Source organism: Hemitrygon akajei, chromosome 4, assembly GCF_048418815.1.
Source record: "Hemitrygon akajei chromosome 4, sHemAka1.3, whole genome shotgun sequence".
Classification (NCBI taxonomy): domain Eukaryota; kingdom Metazoa; phylum Chordata; class Chondrichthyes; order Myliobatiformes; family Dasyatidae; genus Hemitrygon; species Hemitrygon akajei.
The window spans coordinates 178,444,420-178,464,413 of NC_133127.1; the positions used below are offsets into that span (position 1 = coordinate 178,444,420).

Here is a 19,994-nt window from a genome sequence, read left to right on the forward strand (position 1 = left end):
GATCTCATCTCTCTTCCTGCCCATGTCATTGGTACCAATATGGACCACCTCCTCTGACTGTTTATCCTGCCTTTTCAGGATGCCTTGTGCCTGCTCCAAAACATCCTTGATACGAGCACCAGGGAGGCAACACACGATCCTGGCGTCTTGCCCGCCGACAAATGCATCTCTGTGTCCACAGACTAAACATTTCCCTCATCACCATTGCTCACCCAGATTTCATCCTGCTCTGCTCTACAACATGGTGCCACTCATCTAGCTGGCGCTGTCATATCCTCTGAGGGGCCATCCCCTTCACAATGTCCAAATCAGTATGGATGTTTGAGAGGGGAACAGTCATAGAAGACTCCTGCACAACCCGCTTGCCTCTCCTGATGGCTACCCATCTAAATGGCTGAGCCACTAGTGTGACCGTCTCCCTGAAAGTCCTACATTGCTTCCTGTCTGCTCCGCGGTGAGTCTAGCTACCATTCCAACATAATCCATGTGGCCTGAATGGAGATGCAACTGGACATATTTCATAGAACGTAGAAAATGGCACAATACAGGTGCTTCAACCCACAATATTTTGCCTACCCTTTAACCTACTCTAACATCAATCTAACCCTTGCCTCCCATGTAGCCCCCCCATTTTCTTTTATTCTTGTGCCTAAGACTCTCCTCAATGCCCCTAATATATCAGCCTCTCTCACCACCTCTGGCAGCACATTCCATGCACCCACCCATCTGTGTAAAACCTACCTCTGAGATCCCCCATATACTTCCTTCCAATCACCTTAAAGTTATGGCTCCTTGCATGAGCCATTTCTGCTCTGGGAAGAAAAGTCTCTGGCTCTCTACTCATACCTCTTATAATCTTGTACACCTCTATCAAGTCACCTCTCATCTTTCTTTTCTCTGAAGAGAGAAAAGCCCTAGTTCATTCAGTCTACCCTCACCAATAGAGAGCATGTCTTATGAGGATAGGTTGAGTGGACATATCCTGCAGATATACTTGCCTGGAACTCTTGATTTCCCATTTTCTCCTTCAGAAGGTGAACATCGAAAGAGTGGTGGATGCATGGAATACACTGCCATTGTTGTTGGTGGAGGCACATAGAGGCTCTTAAATTGGCTCTTAGGTGAATGTGCAGATATGGAGAGACATGGACCATATGCAGGCAGAAGAGATTAGGCGTCTTTAGTTTAATTAGTTTAGCACGTCATTGCGGGCCATAAGGCCTGTTCCTGTACTGAACTGGAGCCACACTCAATGCTTAGAGACAGTTTTTTCCACTACACAATCAGATTTATACCTTTTTGTCCTTTGCATTATTTATTTACTTGTGTAACTTCTAATGATTTTTGCGATTTGCATTGTACTGCAGACACTAAATAACAAATTTCATGACATACGGTATGTCATTGATAATAAATCTGATTCTGATTCTATGGTCAATGTTCTAATACCTCTCTACTGACTGCCATTACTGCCCATTTAATTAACTAGCAGACTTAAAGAAAAATTATTTTTTCACTCTTTTAAATAGTTCTTGAAAGCTGCAGTGCCAAGGAGATCAGAGATCTGCTGAGTTCCTCCAGCATTTTGTGTATGATGCTTCAGAGATCCAGAAGTATTTTGAAAAGCTTGACAATTTTGACAGCCTTTAAAATGACTTATCTGTCAAATATTAACTCAGCACCTATGTCATTGGGACTTTCTCAGCCACATGACCTAATTATATCTTGCAAATCCCTGATGCTACATGATGACTTCTCAATTGGGACCAGAAACCTTTGATTAGAATGTTTAGCCTTCTGGATACAAATGAATCTAACTTCTGAATAAAGTACAATTGGTATTTGGGCAACAATGTGGGCGAGGGCTCAAACAGCAATAACTGGGATCAGTATGTTAGATTTTTGTAAGTTCAAAGTACAAAGTAAATCTATTATCAAGTTTGTATACGTCACTGAACACTACCCTGAGATTCATTTTCTTGAAAGCATTCACAGTAGAACAGAGAAGTGCAGTAGAATCAATGAAAGACTACAAAGACTGGCAAGCAACAATTGTGCAAAAGAAGACAAACTTGCAAATACAAAATAATAATAATAAATAAGTAAAGAAATAATATTGAGAATATGAATTGTTGAGAAAATGGGGTTACGTCACTTAGCACATCAAATATGGTTACATGTTGGGATGTTTTGTACTCGGGGTTCTGCCTTCACTGCATTAATTGTGGATGTTCGGGTTCTCGGTCACTTGAAGCTTTTAAGACAATCTGTGTGAGTTACTTTGTCCCAGCAAAGGTACTGTATCTGGAAAACATCACATTCAGATGATGTCAACAAGTAGAAAATAGTATAAATATCAGAAAGGTGGAGGTTTGTTAGGAATGAGAAGGAGAACATCAGAACGATGGTCGTACAGAAAGAAAACTAAAATTCATTCCTCAAGCTTTGTTTTTTAATACGACAGAAGACTAGTTCATAGAATGGTGGGTGCGTGGAATGAATGCCAGTGAAGGTGGTAGAGGTGGATACAATAGGGTCTTTTAAAAGACTCTTAGATAGATACATGGAACTTAGAAAAATAGAGGGCTATGTGGTAGGGAAGTTCTAGGCATCTTCTAGAATAGGTTACATGGTCGGCACAACATTGTGGGCTGAAAGACCTGTAACGTCCGGTAGATTTCTACGTTTCTATGATTCATCCGTTGATAGGTTCTTTCAGTTTGTAAGAGCTTTACCTGTTTCTGGAAATCCTTTGCAATTTATAAATCTTTTAGAATTCAGAAGTCTTTTAAAAATCAGATATCCTCTGTGAGATTTAAATGTGTGTTAAGAACTATTTGTCTAAATTGAAATGTATATCATTATAAATAAAATAAACTGTGTTTAAATTACACACACAAAATGCTGGTGGAACACAGCAGGCCAGGCAGCATCTATAGGGAGAAGCGCTGTCGACGTTTTGGGCCGAGACCCTTCATTACTTAAATTCACTACTGCGAAGCCTCTGCCAGTGATGCCTACACTGAAGAAGAAGGGTCTCGGCCCGAAATGTCGACAGCGCTTCTCCCTATAGATGCTGCCTGGCCTGCTGTGTTCCACCAGCATTTTGTGTGTGTGTTCTTGTTTGAATTTCCAGCATCTGCAGATTTCCTCGTGTGTGTTTAAATTATTTTGTTAGCTGGAAGTATCTATCCGTGGTAAAGAGGGGGAATCCATCACTCAAGTAATGGATATTGGCAGCTAGATCTTGCTGTAGAGACTAGACAGAGAAGTAAGCTAGTCTTCAAATTGTAGGCTGACACAGTATAACTTTCCATAGAGATCTATATTGGATAGAACTTAAATTTTCCTTAGGAGCTTAGGGCTTTGCGGACAGTTAACCCAATAACATCAAATTTACAGCAACCTCTAATACTCAGATGTATCCCTGCAACAGCAGCTGCATCCTAACTGACATCAGAATTTCATCATAAAGGTAATAATGGCAGGCCTTAACAGTCAGCTTAAACCTGTATTCCTTCTCCAGAAGGAAATAGTTCTTAAGCCACAATTACAACCCTCAATTTCACACAGTAATACAGAGAGTAGTGCTGCTGCCTGGTCGGTCCAGTGGCCCCAGTTCAACCCTGACCTCAGGTGTTGTCTGTGTGGAGTTTGTACTTTTTATTTTGATGAACATGTATGTTTCCTCTGTATGAGCCAGTTTCCTCCCACATACTCAAAATATGTAGACTTGGTCCACTGAATTACCCCTGATGTGTGAATACTGACTCTATGGGAAGGTTGTGGATTTGAGGGAATTTGGGGAGAATAAAAGAGATAACGGTACATTGTTTGCAAGAGTGCTTGATGGTCTGTGGACTTGGTGGGCTTAAAGAACTGTATCTATGCATTTTCTCTTCAAGACTTTATGACTCCCCACCACAGAATACTGGTCCTTACTTGATGTAGCAGAGACAAACCAGTGAGCAATAGTGGGTTATAAAAGTCCGTAACCTCATGAGAGGTGTAGATAAGGTGAATAGCCACAGTCTTTTTCCCAGGGTAAGAGTGCCCAAGTTTAATGTGTACAGGTTTAAGAATAGATTGGTAAAATTTAAATAGGATCTGAGGGGCAACTTTTTCACACAGAAAGTACTGTGTATATGGAACAGGCTAACAGAGGAAGTGTGAGAGATGGGTACAATTACGATATTTAAAAGGCATCTGGAGTCATGTAGTGTGGGAAAAGACACTTTGGCCCAACTCATGCATGCTCACCAAGATGCCCACCAAGTCCTGCTTTTGATATCTATTACTCTTTACTTTTTCTATCCATGTACCTGACAAATGCAACATATCTGCTTCAACCAGTTCCTCTAACAGCTCATACCATTTTTGGACCACCTTTTGGGTGAAGAATTTGCCAATCAGGCTTTTGTTAAACATTTCTACTCTCACCCTAAATCATTGCCCCTCCTCCCTCCAGTCTTCATTCCCAATGCTGGGAAAAAGTCTACATGCATTCACCTTATCATGCTCCTCATGATTATATATACCTCCATAAGATTATATATACCTCAGTATCCTACACTTCAAGGAATAAAGTTACACGTTGAGGAATATAGGCCAAATGCAGGTACATAAGTCTAACTCAGTTAGACAGCTTGGTCAGCACAAATTGGGCAAAAGTGCCTATTTCTGTGCTTTATGGCTCCAATACAATGACAGAAAACTTCACAGAGCTATTCCTGCTCTTGTAGCGTGTATCCTATCTTACCTGCACCACGTGCTTATCCAAACTTCCAACTGTGTAACCACCACAGACATCGGTGCAGCTCCAGGGAATTTCCCATCTGACCCAACTTCTGAATCAGACCGGGTAAAGCTGACGTTTAAGTTGCAAAGAAAGCGAGAATAAAAACAATCACAGTCCATTAAGGCAAAGATCTCTACAACATTGAGCATACCTGCAAGGAGCTCTGCCAGAAGAAAACAGCATCAATCATCAAGGGTCCTCACCACCCAGGCCAGCTTCACTTCTCACTACTACCATGAAAATGGAGGTACAGTAGCCTTAAGTCCCACACAACCAGGAAAAGGAACAGTTATTACCCTACAAACATCAGGCTCCTGAATCAGCACAAATACTTTCAATCACTCTAACACTGAACTATCCCACAATCTGTTGACTCACTTCCAAGGACACTAAACCTCATGTTCTCAGTATTATTTATTCATTTTGAACAATTTGTCTTCTTCTGCACATTGGTTGTCTGTAAAGCTTAGTTTATGTATAGTTTCTGATTAATTCTATTACATTTGTTTATTTTCCTGTAAATGTCCACAGGAAAATGAATTTCAAGGTACCATATGGTGACATATATCTGATAATAAATTGAGTTTGAATTTTGAACTTTGAAATTTGAATGATGGTATTTTGTCAGGAAAGTTGTTAAAACGTTAAAATATATAACAAGACAGATGCTAAGCAGCTTGTATGGTACACTCATTGGCCACAGGAGACACCTAATAAAAGTGGCCAATGAACAGAGGTCATCTGCATCTGTAGTCTATCCACTTCAAAGTATGACATGGTGTGCATTTAGAGATGTTGTTATGCACACCAATGTGGCAACGCATGTTTATTTCAATTATAGTCACCTTCCTGTCAGATTGAAGCAGTCTAGCCACTCTCCTCTGACCTCCCTCATTAACAAGGAATTTTTGCCCATAGAACTGCCACTCCCTGGTTGTATTTTTGTTCATTTATCACACCATTCTCTGTAAACTCTGGAGACTGTTATGCGTGAATATCCGAGGACATCAGCAGTTTTTGTAATAGTCAAATCACCCTGTCTGGCACCAACAATCATTCTACGGTCAAAGTCACTTAGATCACATTTCTTCCCCCATTCTGATGTTTGGTCTGAACAACAACTGAACCTCTTGACCACATCTGCATGCTTTTATGCATTGAGTTGCTGCCACCTGATTGGCTGATTAGATATTTGCATTAACGAGAAGGTGTCCATGAAGGTTAACGAAATGGCCACTGAGTGTATTTTCAGCCACATAAACTGCAGACACATAAACAGCAAATCACTGTGCCATTAGCTTTGAAAGAAAATAACCTTAAATATTCATATATTGTTAATTTGTTCACTGCAGCACAAACTCCAATCTTCATGTCATATTTAGTGTGTAGAACAAAAAGGCTAACTAAGACTTATAATGGTCTTGAAATTCAATCTTACAGCACTGATTAGTTCGATGTGACTTGACTGAGGATGAACGTTTCTTAGAGTGAAACCAATAAGTGCCATGTCTTTGTCATTTTGTCTTGTTCTTGAAATTCAACCAGCACAAATTTGACAGGGATTTCTTTTGTACTTCAAGAGCAGAGTTCTTCTGAAAGGCTCTTTCAAACTCTTGGGTCTTGGCAGCAGGTCTATAAATGAACCATTTGTTGGCACAATCTGTAGAGATCATTTTGCACACCATTTATGGTGCACGTCTATTTTCTAAGTCATGGTGTTTCATTAACGCAGTTGGAAATCAGTCAAGGTATAAAATACCTTGTTCCCCCAGGAAAATGCAGTGGTATGTACAACATTTATATGTTGTATTAGAGACTCACACTTATGTGTAAGTATATTCTAAATCTTTGCAAAAGGTTAGGTTAACTCTGTGATTTAAGTTTTCTCATAGCTTTCATCTAATAGTCTATTTATAAAATATACTGAGTCTCAAATGGAAGTAATTAAGTATAAAACATATTTGTGAAACTTAGAAAAACCATTTGTTAAGGGGCCCTTGATGCAATTTTTGTTGATGTCATTTTAGGTATGGAGAAATATGACTTGCTTTCCATTTCTGTTATTTACTGCCAAGAACAACAATCTTAGGAAAGGGACGGGCTTGCTCTGCCAGCTCACCAGCAAATGCATTCATGTAAAATTCCCTTTGTACTCTACTTAACAGATTAATGGCTGCATTTCAATTGTGCAGTTACAAATTTTACATAAACACATTACCCAGCACGCCACCAGAGGAAATTAAACACTTAATTGTTCAACCAAAACTCTGACTACGGTTGCATTTGTGAAGACAGTCCCTGCTTGTATTTGTAGTAAATTCATGAATACATTCAAATCCAGGAGGGGCGATTTTGAACTTGCCCATCTGGAAATGAGTAGCTTCTAAAACTGGCAACTACTCTGAAAGGTAGCAGGAGGAAAATCTATTCTAACGCATTGAGGACTTAGTTACAAACACTAATAATTAAAGGGATTGTGCAAGATGGGATGAGGGACAGACAAATGGAAAAGTATCAATAGAACAAGATGAAGTAGAAAGGGGAGAGATGGAAGCACTGCTGGGGTGATAATCTTTAACCAGTGGTGGCAAAGATTAGATGTAAAAGAAACTCTGGAAATCAGGGAAAGAGTGGAGTTGGTTCAAGAAAAAGGGAAAGTTGTGGCTCATTTCACTAATTAAATACAGGTACACCTCAAGGATGCATGCTTAGCCCACTGCTCTACTCTTTTGACACTTGTTTGGCCAAGCACATCTGAAATGCTATCTATAAATTCAAGAATGAAACCTGAATCTCAGATGGTGATGAAGAGGTTTACAGGAATGAGGTAGATCATCTAGTTGAGTAATGTCACAACAGCATCAAACTCAATGTCCGCAAGTCATAAGAGCAAAGAGCCTGTCCTGAAGACATACCAGAACATCTGCTATCTACTCATTTCCATAGATGCTGCCTGACCTGCTGAGTTCCTCCAGCATTTTGTGTGTTGCTTAAGACCAAAGAGCTGAAAGTAGACTTCATGAAGGGTTCATTGAGTGGTTAGTGGTGGAACTTCAAGTTCCCGGGTCTCAATATCTCTGGGCCCAGAACATTGATGAAGAAGGGATGAAGAAGGGATGCCAGTGGTGAGCTTTCATTGGGAGTTCAAGGAGATTTGGTATGTCACAAAACACTCTTAAAAATTTCTATAGATGCATACAACCTGATATGGAAGCTGCAATGCACAGGATTTCAAGAGGCTATACAGAGCTATAGCTCCAGAGTTAGCTCCATTACCAGTACAATCTTCCCCACCATTGAGAACATCTTCAAGAGGCAATGCCTCAAGAAGGTGCTATCCTTCTTTAAGGACCCTCAACCATATCCAATTCTCATTACCACCATCAGAGAGGAAGTATAAGAGCATGAAGATCCATACTAAATGATCTAGGAACAGCTTTTTCCCCTCCACCATCAGATTTCCAATTGGCCCATGAACTCTGAACATTAACTCACTATTCCTTTTTTATGCAACATTTATTTATCTTTACTATTTATAGATTTTTATGTCTTTGCACTCCACTGTTGCCGCAAAACAAATTTCACGTCATATGTCAGTGATAATTAATCTGATTCTGATTCTGGAAGGCAGGAGAGTCTAAATGATGAATAACCCAATGGACATGAGTGCTAAGAGTGTGGAAAAGGGCATTGTGAATACCAAAAGCTAGTTCTGGAAGAAGTGTAAATAGAAGAAAGTGGATAAATATGTGAATTTTCCATTATCTGTTTTTGTGATTTAATTTCTCCTGCTTTCTAACCTACAACTAACTTGGCATTAGATTCTCTTCATTCTTCCTTTTTTCTCTACAATGTAAAACTCATTATGCCACTATCTTCTGAATTTGATCCAAAACATTAACTCTGTTTCTCTCTGTGCAGACACTGTCTGATCAGTTGTATACAGACAGCATTTTCTGCCTTTACTTTTGCTTTCTGAAAAGTGCAGCATTTTGCTTAAAGGTAGAAAGAGGCAGGACTGAGCAATTAGCCTGAATGACTGAATGAAGGGCATCATGGTAGTGTAACACTATTACAGCACCAGTGACCCAGGTTCAATTCCTGCCGCTGCCAATAAGGAGTTTGTACATTCTCCTCATGAGCACATGAATTTCTTCTGTGTGTTCCAGTCTTCTCCCACATTCCAAAGATGTATGGGTTCGTGGGTGTACTTGGGCAGTGTGGGCTCTTCTGGCTGTAAAGGGTCTGTTAACATGCAGCATCTCTAATTAAAATAAATAAAATATCCTGTTACCGTGTTGTAAATTTGCTGTGATTCCATCCAATGCAACTGAGGAAATCTTCAGTGCATCTCTGGTGTCAGAAGCAGTATCTGCAAAGGCATTCTAAGAAACAGTTGCAGGCTGATCAGTTGTGTTAATTCCTGGAAGTACTTTGATTATTTTGCAAAACAGGATCAGAGAATGGTGATCCTAAAACAGACTCTGATTAAGGAAGGGCACATGAATTGCGATACGAGGCTTGACGGTCGAGCCTTTCAATTTCAGCTACTTAACTAAATCGTAGCTTCACACCACTGCTCTAGAAACCAATTATTACCAATTTTATTAATTTTTTTTTACATTTTATTTTTTTTTCAAATGGAACATCAAAGAATTCAAACAGTATGCAGGAATGTTCATGAAGTTACCACTGAGCAAACTACAGAATTTACCATACTTGTTTTGGAAAATGGAAATAAAATGAAAAGTTTTTTTTTACTCGTATATTTACATAGTGCCTAATCATGAATAGCAACTAATCCCAAGAATTCTGCCCATGAATAAATTATCCATGATATCTATACAGAGTGTAAAATGATTAGATCACTTAAAGTCATTCACTGCCAAATTAATACTGGAATCATCCTGTGCCATGTACTGAGAGGAACACTGCAAGGTTCCACGTTGAAATATAATGCAGCAGAACATTGTGGGAATTAACTAAATACTGTATATTAACCAGCTGTGATCATTGTATTTAGAAATAGCTGAAAAAGACAGCTTCAAGAAAAAGCAACTCTTGCAAGGTCCAAACAATTACTAATTTTTTTTTACAATTTCTAGTGTATATGGCAGATAACTCATTGTTTAGGTGACATGGTGTCATGCAAAATATGATGAACTGTTTCAAGGCTATAAATGTCATTCGCTTTCTTTTTCTCTCTGAGGATATCATCCTTTATCATTTTCCTTATAGATTTTTAAATTTTATTTTTCCCATTTGCGTGATCACAACTTTTGTTCTACTGTAAAATGATTCCCATTGCTGTGAGACCACATCCTCCATTTCTATAATGACTGGAGAGTTGATTCATCCTGTAACACTAACTGGAGTCCTCAGAACTTTGTGGATAGTATCTTGGCATCAGTTTACGTAGTAGAGCCAGTAGATCAGGTTGAAGAGAGAAAAAACGACTGGAAATACTATCCTTGACCACCGGTCTATGGCGTTAACATCAGTCAGATTTGGGATTTTGATTTTTAACTGGGATGACCTTCTTCGCAACCGGTTCTTTTTGGCCTGGGCAGCATTTCTGTCAGGCGTGCCGCGGCCCAGTCCTACACGGGCTGTGCTTTGTTTCCTGTACTGAATTCCTGAGTTGTCAAAGGACATCACTGAATTCCTCGACTCGGTCACACTTGTCGTCACCTCGGTAGCTGCGACTTCATTGTGGATCTCCAGGGTAGAGAGCAAGATATTTCCATGGGCGTCCACCTGGGTGCAAAAGTAAAAGTGCATGTCAGTCATGTTTCCTGAACAGAGACGTACAACACAGTCAGAAAATGTTCGACATAGTGTACTGAAACAACAAAATATAACAGGCACTGAATAAGAAGTTAAGACACAGAAACGGGGTTGGAATTGTAAAGCATCTGAGCACAAGACCCTACAAAGGATTGTGAGGACTGCCGGGGCGATCACCGGAGATATTTATCAGGAGAAAATTTTATACAGAGCCCTTAACATTGTCAAGGACCCATCCCAACCATCTTGCAATCTCTTTAACCCTCTAGCAAAAGGCAGGAGGTACCATAGCTTTACAACAAGGACTGCTAAGATGGTAAAAAATCTTCATCCCCCAGGACAAGAGACTATTAAACTTCCTGCCATTACCCAGGTCTCATCATGTCTGAAGCTCCAATAGTGTTTTAATGTTTACTTTCTATCTTGTGTCATAAGTGCATCTTATGCTAAATGTCAATCTTCTGAAATATATTTTATTATTTGCAAAATTATTTGTGGTAATATTACTTCATGCGGTATGTGTGAGTTATATGAACTGTGTTGTGCACCTTGGTCAAGAGAAAAGCTGTTTCGTTTGGTGGTATTTATGTATAGTTTACCTGAACAATAAACTTGAATGTGGGTATCAATCTCTGAAATGGATCTCTTTTCAAAAAAAAAATTAATGGCGGCATCTTTGCCTCAGATCCATTTTACTGTCTCTCTTTATACCTCTAGTACCGAAAAATATCACTAGGCATTGACTTTGTTCAATATCCAAGGAACCGTCACCATCAGAACAAATGAAACTCAATGGACATTACATAAGACAATAGGACAATCAGAATGTATGCTTTGGGGAGGGGTCAAGTGCAACAGGCACAACGTCAAAATTGGGGGGAGCTAAGAATTAAGAAGGGATTTTAACATGTCAGTGCTGGTGCAACAGATCTCAAGAGAAAGCCATCAAAAATGGTGATGAAGGTGTATTGAGACAGCAAATTACCTATATTGGACAGAAGTGTTTGAAAAAGATGAGCTAATTAGATCAAATGCCCCACTATCCTCTTTAAGTAGTTATGCACTTATGTTATGAACAGCTGCAAAAATACTTTCGGCAACTCAAGAGGAATTCTGGGAGCATTTACCTGACTGGCTATACTTTATTGGGAGTTTGAGATTTTGTATATCAACAAAAAACTCTCGCAAATTTCTACAAAGAACATTCTGTATCACTATTTGCTATGGAGGCTACAAAGCACAGATTGAAAAAAGCTCCAGAGTGGTTGCAGACTCAGCCAGCTCCATCAGGGGCACTAGCCTCCCACCATCGTGAACATCTTCAAAAGGTGATGCCTCAAGAAGGTGACATCCATGATTAAGGACCCCCATCATCCTGAAAATGCTCTCTTGTCATTACTATAGGAGGTATTGGAGCCTGAAGACACATACTCAATGCTTTAGGAACAGCTTCTTCCTTTCTGCCATTTCTTTTTAAAATTTTTAAAATATATTACTTATTGTAACATAGTACTTTTTTAAATCTATTGCATTATACGGCTGCTGCAGAACAACAGATTTCATAAGTATGCGATCATAAACCTGATTCTGATTCTGGTTGAAAGCCAGGGCAGGATTTGGATGGAGGTATTTTGACGTCAAGTGACATTATAACTTAGAGCAGGGGTTCCAAACCTTTTTTATGCCATGAACCAACACCATTAATCAAGTAGTCCACGGACCCCAGGTTGGGAACCCCTGTCTTGGAGTATTGGAGCACAGATACAAATCCTTCAGCCCTTGCTGTCCATGTTGACCATTAAGCTCTCATTTAGAGAAATACTTCTACCAGCACTTGGTCCATAGTCTTCTATGTCTCCTGATTCATATGTTTATTTAGATCCTTCTTGTGAGATCATCTGCCTCTGTCAATGTCTTAAGTGGTGCATTCCAGATTCCAGTTCCCTCTGGGTAGGGAAATCTTTTTCTTGATGAGCTGTGGGGACTTCACATTCTACAGTCACTGTGCCTTGGTCATTCATTGGGATTTGTGGCCATGATCACCGCTGAAACCTTGCCAGAGGATCAGACCAGACCTTAACTTAACTTACTGCCTGTTACGCCATTGGCGTTTAGGGCAGCAATGAAGTTCCTCTATCTCTGCCTGTATAGAAGGATTTTTCATTGCTATTTCCATAACAATTGTTTTTGACCATTAGTGGTTATCCCTAGCTGAATCCCTGAACCTGGAGGACTGGTGGACTACTCTTAGTCTCACCTCTACTCTTTGACCTGTTTGTCATGGGTGACCTTACCAAGAGCAAACGCACAAGGCCCTGACTCCAACCGATTTATTTCTCCAGGTCATTGAAGCACACAAGCCTCCAAACCCTATGCCAAGGTTGTAGACTTCTTGGAGGGGATCAGATCTTAGCTCCTGTTGTAACCACTGGGAATTTGCAGAACTAACAGAATGAATAGCAAGATTGATACTTCTTATAAAGTCTTTATGTGTTAGTGGCTGGAAAATAATAAGACTAGAATTGGAGTGAAAATTAAGAGTTAATTTAATTGCACTGCAAAACATAAAATGATTCTAGTTATATTTTATTAAATAGAATAGTGAATAACAGAAATTAACTCATTTTAAAGGCTTCCTTTGGGAAAGTAAATTTATTATCAAAGTATGTACATATTACTATTTACTATCTTGAGGTTCATTTTCTTATAGGTACTTATAGGAAAATAAAGGAATACAATAGAATCTATAAAAACAATTATACAAACAAGGATTGATAAATGAATGCACAAAATATGATAAACTGTGCGTATAAAAATTAATACTAAGAACATGAGATGTAAAGAGTCCTTGAAAGTGAGTGTGTAGGTTGTAGAACCAGTTCAGAGTATTGGTAATTGAAATTATCCACACTGGTTCAGGAGGGTTGAAGGATAATAACTGTTCCTGAACCTGATGGTGCTGGAGAACTTAGCAAACACAGATTTTTGATCTCAGTGGATCTGTTTGACCAGATGAAAATCTTTAAAATGGACTGAAGAGCCTGTAGCTTGTTGCACAAGCAAGGCCATCTTCTCCACCATGGGGTTTACAGTATATGGTGGGGACTCATTTGTATGCTGCTGATGATGGCTAATGGGATAATAGAAAAGGGGATAAAATGAAATTTGGTTAAATCAACTGGATCCCCTTTATGTTTTCCTGCAATAATACAAACTGAGCTCATGGTAGGTGAAAAAATTAGAGCATTATCTAGCTGGGTTGTGTTCTACTATCTTGGTGGCCCATGATAATCAATCACAGTAATCCAACTCTGTTAGCCTGCAATAGGCACACACAGTGGTGAGGAAAAGCTCAGGGAAACTCATTGGTGCAAACTCACTATTTCTCCCATGTATTCTTAACCTACCACAAGTCCAATTATTCTATACCACATAACAAAATAGCATTTCTCAGAAGAAACCTATTTCCTTTCCTTCTGAATGTACCAGTGCTATCTGTTTCCACCATCTCTTTTAGGAGAGTTTTTGAGCACTGAACCGATATTTTCACTGATTAGTTCTGAATTAAAAGTGGCTCCTCAAAGCTTTTTCCATTATCTACAAGGTACAAACCACAGGTGTGGTAGAATAGACTCCATTTATCTGAATGAATACAGCTGCAAAGACATTTCAAAGTATATTATCTAAGTATGTGTACCATATACAACCCTGAGATTTATTTTCATGGAGGTACCCACAAGAAAAAAACAAAGGAGGTACAATAAAATCCACAAAGAAAAACAAGATTGACAAACATCCAATGTGCAAAAAGGTGACAAATCAGTTCAGTTCAGTTTCAGTTTACTGTCATTTAGAAACCACAAATGCAATGCAGTTAAAAAATGAGACAACGTTCTCCAGAATGATATCATAAAAGCACACGACAAAACAGACTACACCAGAAAATCCACATAACGTTTGGTAATCCCCAAATCCAGAGTCCGGAGAGGCTGCTGCGTATTAATATCGTGCTATTATCTTAGCGCGTTCCCTGGAAAGGAGCTCCAAATCCACCAGACCAGACAAAACAAGACTACCCAGACACAACAAGTCAAAAGACCAACTCTACCACCCAACAAAGCAAAAACTAAAGCTACAAGACCTACACAAAGCCACATAGTTACTTATAGTTAGAGTTAACATATAGTTACAACAGTGCAGACAATACCATATTTGATAAAAAAAAAAGCAGACCATGGGCACAGTTAAAAATAGTCCAAAGATGTTAAAAGACCGTAAGTTTGAAAGAAACTACCACACAGTTTCCACAAGTCCTCAGGGTCCCGATAGACTCGTCATCCCACGCAGGCAGCAGAAGGGAATACCCCCAGTATGGACTTCCATGGCTCCGGACAATGAAAGCTCCATCAGACCCAGCCTCACAGACGCAGCACACAGTGAAAGCGCCCAACTACAGTGGACTCTGAGTCCGTCGAACCTCCGACCATCCCCTCCGGCACAGCCTCTCTGAGCACCATCCTCTGCCAAGCGCACTACGATGTCCCCACCAACAGCCATCGGCAACGCAACCCCGAGGACTGGGGGCCTGTTCTTCTCAGCAGAGACCCGGACCTCACAACAGCAGCAGCAATGAAGAAGGCCTTCCTGGAGATTTCCAGATGCTCCTCCGTGCTCCCACATCTGTTTTTCATCAGATTAGGATTGTGCACGGCACCCCGCTTAACAAATAACAGATATCAGCTCCGGAGTGGCCGCAGCAAACTGCGTCGCGCCACCATCTTGGTCACAGTCATGTAAATAATAAAAAAAGTAAACAAATAACACTTGAACATTAGCTGCAGAGTCCACGAATGTGAATCCACAGACTGTGGAATCAGTTCAGCTCTGAGGTGAGTGAAGACAGTCGAGATGACTTCAGGGCGACAACTGTTCCTGAACCTGGCGGCGTGGGGACCCAACATTCTTGCACCTTCTGCCTGAGGGTACAGAAAAGGGTAGAAGAGGGGGAGACAAATCAAACGTATGCTGATGGGGGATCTTGGCTGGCATGGAGCAGTGGGCCTGTACGCTATTTTTTCCCCTCTCGGGCCCCAGTGCTTTAATTTGGCTTGAATTCCACCCCAGCGCTTTCCCTTCTAGCCGAACTTCATCCACTTCAAGGTGCTATACCTGCATTTCAGTGAGTCAAGTTTGCCAAATCTTTCAGGAGGTGGTAAAATCACAAGTTCATTTATATGGTTCTAAAGTATGTTTCTTAAAAGGTGAATTTCAGGCTGTGGATTGCAATGATCTTAGTTCAGAAGTATTTTGAGTAGTTTTGTGAGCTGCCATATATCACATGCAGCATCTTGACACAACCATTGACAAAGCAGCACACTTCTTTGCCAATCTGCCAACCCCAACATTCATTCAGTCTCAGTGCAGTGTGAACCATCTGCAAGATACTCTACATTTACTTACTAATATCATTCTGCATCACTTCCCAGAAGGACAGGGACAACAGGCACAATGGATTACCTGAGCCTTCAAGTTCCCTTCAGCTCATACAATGACCTCTCTTAGATATCAGTGTCCCTCCACCTTCACTAGTCTAAATCCTGGAACTCTCTCTCACTCCAACAATATTGTGAGATACCATCAGCAGTGACGGTTTAAGAAGATAAACCGCCAACTTTTCAAGGTCAGTGAAGAATGGACAATAACTAATTGGCATTGCCATTGATGTCCACATCCCACAAATGAATGAAGGAAATGATTATCCCTCCTGTGTGCAGGCAGAACCTCCAGTTCTACAAGAGCTGAATGGATAAAGTAATTGCTTAACATAATCTGCATTGTCTGGACTCAAAAGTCTGAAGTTATGTTTCCACCTAATCAATTCTTTTCCACAGGGTATTTACCCAAGTTACCTTATTGTTCCTGGTACCAAATCCCATCACACTTCCAGATAATCCTCACACTGCAGGGACCAGAAGTATAGATTTTTCAGAAAGGGCTTTCCAGTATTTCCAGAATTTCTGTTTTTATGTAAAAGTTCCAGCATATGCATTTTTTAATTTTCAAATCCATCAACACTGAACTGACTCCATAACTTACAGACTCACTTTCAAGGACTCTAAACTCATGTTCTCAATATTACTTATTTACTCATTAAAAAAAAATCTTTATATTGTATTTGCAGATTGATTGCTTGTCAGTCTTTGTGACAATATAAATATAGTTTTTCATTGATCTTTTGTATATTTTTTGTACTTTTATGAATGAATCTCAGGGTAGTATATGACCAGAAAATCCCACATAAAGTAGTGGGTATGGCCTAGTCCATCATGGGTGAAGCCCTCCACACCATTGAACACATCTAGACAAAGGAAGGAAAGCAGCATCCATCATCAGGGACTCCCAGCACCCACATCATGCTCAGGGGCAGGGGCCTTAGGACTCAGACCATCAGGTTCAGGAACAATTATTACCCCTCAGCCATCAGGCTCTTGAACCAAAGGGGATAACTTCACTCAACTCCACTTGCGCCATCATTGAAATGTTCCCATAATCTATGGACTCTCTTTCAAGGACTCTTCACCTCAAGCGCTCGATATTTATTGTTTATTTAATTATCATTATTATTTCCTTCTTTTTTATTTGCACAACTTGTATTCTGCACACTGGTTGAATGCCCAAGTTGGTGCAGTCTTTCATTGATTCTATTGTGGTTATTAGATCTATTGAGTATGCCTGCAAGAAAATAAATCTCACAATGGCATATGATAATGTTTATGTATTCTGAAAATAAACTTATTCTGAACTTTGATGAATACTATCTTGTTATTCCTCTTTTGCACTGCTATTTATTATTGTAATGAGGTCATTTTTATGTCTTGCACTGTACTGCTGCCACAAAACAACAGATTTCATGACATACACTGTGTCAGTGATAATAAACCTAATTCTGATTCTCATTCTGCCTCTGTACTACCACTGTTGAGGATCCATTCTGCAAGGGACAATGTGGGAACACACACCACAATAAACATCTCCCAACCCTACCATCTCCTCAACTAAGGATCTGAAGACCCTGTCACTTGCCAATTTCCCAGAGCTCAGATTTGAACATGTATTCCCATTCCTTCTGGGAGTACCGTCAGAACCCAGCAACTTCATCCACGCTTAATGAATGCAACTTTACTTGTATCACTGATATCCTGCAACAGAAAATCATTACCAGTTCATTAGTTCAGCCCTGCTTCCAAAGAGCTTTATGAATACCACATTAAAATGAAAGCTTTCCTCTGCTAATGCTATCTTTTAAATAATCTCTAATGTATTATATTTAATATTTCACAGCATAATATTTATTGAAGCCCTTAGGGAAAGCCCACTTAAGAGATTAATGACCCAGAAACAAAAAAAAAATCATCTTCAGATTTTTTTTTTCTCAATGCTCATTACTCTGAGCCACAGTGCCGGGTCGGAGAGGGTCTGTGCATTGAGCAGTGGGCCAGCAATAACTATGAAAGGAAACGTGCTGTCTTCAATATCTCAATGTCCATTAACTACCAAAGGCATTCAGAGTGCACTGCAAGACATTTACACCGAGTTGTACTTTCCTGGTTTGAGGTTAATGAAGATGTTTGGGGGGGGGGGGGGGCGACAAATTTATTTTTTTAAAACACGGTCAGGGATGTGCTGTTAGGGATGATGGTGGAGGCAAATATGAGAAAGATGTCTGAAAGGCTCTTACACAGTTCTATGACCATGGAGCGATATGGACATTGTGCAGGCAGAAGGGTTTTTGGATTTGGTTTATTCTGAAGTTCAAGTTCAAATTTAATTGTCATTCAGTCATCCATGAATACAACCAAACAAAATTGTTTGGGAACTTGGGGGCCAAGATGCAAAACATAATACCAACAATCGTATACAGGACAAGGCACAGATGGCACATATAGGATTGCAAAAATATATAAGATAGCAAACATATACAAGTTAGCAGTAAACTGCAGTCACACATAAAAAAATAGTCACCGAGTCCATGAATGTTGCAGCAGTCAAACATAATAGAGCTTGTCTTTTGCCAATGAACACTAGGGCGCAGCACCCACTCCAGCATGGATGCCACATCACACAGCACCCCACACTCTGGTGGAGTGCCAAACTTCAAGGCCTTCCCCTTGCTTGGCTGCAAACAGACAACACCCAGGCTTGAGACCTACTCCTCGCTATGGCTGAGGACATGCAGCTCCCCCACCATCCGGCCCTGCTGTTTTCCAATAAGCAAATGAATTGGACTTGCAGCATTCTACACCACCAATGTGCAAGAGGGTCTTGCAATCACAAGAAACGCAACAGAACGATCACTCGCTGTTTTTCTACACACCTCCTTCGGGCACCGATGCCTTTTTGTTGCAGCCAGACCAACTTCGGCTCTTTCAGTTCCACCGCCAATGAGCAACTCGTTGACGGGATAGCCCTGCAGTACTTTAAGTTCTTAATGTCCAGCAGGGCCTTGCGATCGTAAAAAAATATGTTTGAGTAAGACAGTACCACCTTTGGTTAACCCTGCAGAAGCCACTGCGTCCAAACACGCTGCTATCGTACCAGAAGATCACTGTAGCTTCACTGTATCTTGGCACATTGTGATTACTGTCACATGTAGCAAGATACAGTGTAAAGCTTGCGTTGAATACTGTTCATACAGATCAGGTCATTACCCAGTGCATCACAGTAGAAGAAGGTAAAACGATGATAATGGAAAATTAAATGTAAAATCTACCGAAAAAGTGCAGTGCAGGTAAATGAAATGTGCCTGATCATAACGAAGCAGATTGTGAGATCAGGTATCCACCTTATCATACAAGAAGTCTGTTCAAGAGTCTAATAATGTGGGATAGACGCTGTCCTTGAGCCTGGTGGTGCATGATTACAGGCTTTTGTGTCTCCTGAGGGGAGAGGGGAGAAGAGGGAATATCTGGGTGGATGGGGTCATGGATTACATTAGCTGCTTTACTGAGGCAGCCATAAGTATGGACAGGGTCCAAAGAGGGGAGGCGGGCTCATGTGATGTGCTGAAAGTTTGGTTTAGTTAGGTGTTTGATTACTGGTTTAAATAGTTTGGCACAACATCGTAGGTTGAAGGGCCTGGCCCAGTGCTGTACTGTGATCAAAGAAGGCATACCAGCTCTGAGTAAAGCCCGCAATATTACAAGGAAGCTAAGGGATCAATAATACCTTGATTACTTATCAAGCCATATCAGGAGGAAATTGGCATAACTTGCTGAGTTTTGCGACCTTAATCACTTAGTTTCCAGTCATATCATTTTGCTGACCATGGCTGTTTATCTATTGTTATTGATCTGTATTAATCCACATCCGTCCTAAACATAACAAGTAAGAAAAGGAGAAAATTGTTGGA

At 40.2% G+C, this 19,994-nt stretch overlaps 1 protein-coding gene across 6 annotated transcripts in view; it reads right to left on the reverse strand.

The window, feature by feature from the left end:
* Positions 1–9,446: 9,446 nt before the first annotated feature.
* gabrb3 (gamma-aminobutyric acid type A receptor subunit beta3) overlaps positions 9,447–19,994 on the reverse strand; it is a 669,933-nt gene continuing 659,385 nt past the window's right edge. For all 6 annotated transcript variants that reach the window (XM_073044107.1, XM_073044105.1, XM_073044108.1 and 3 more), the window contains one exon: positions 9,447–10,555. In XM_073044107.1, the coding sequence (XP_072900208.1) occupies positions 10,205–10,555 (351 nt within the window). In that variant the 3' untranslated portion in view covers positions 9,447–10,204. The remainder of the gene's footprint in view (positions 10,556–19,994) is intronic.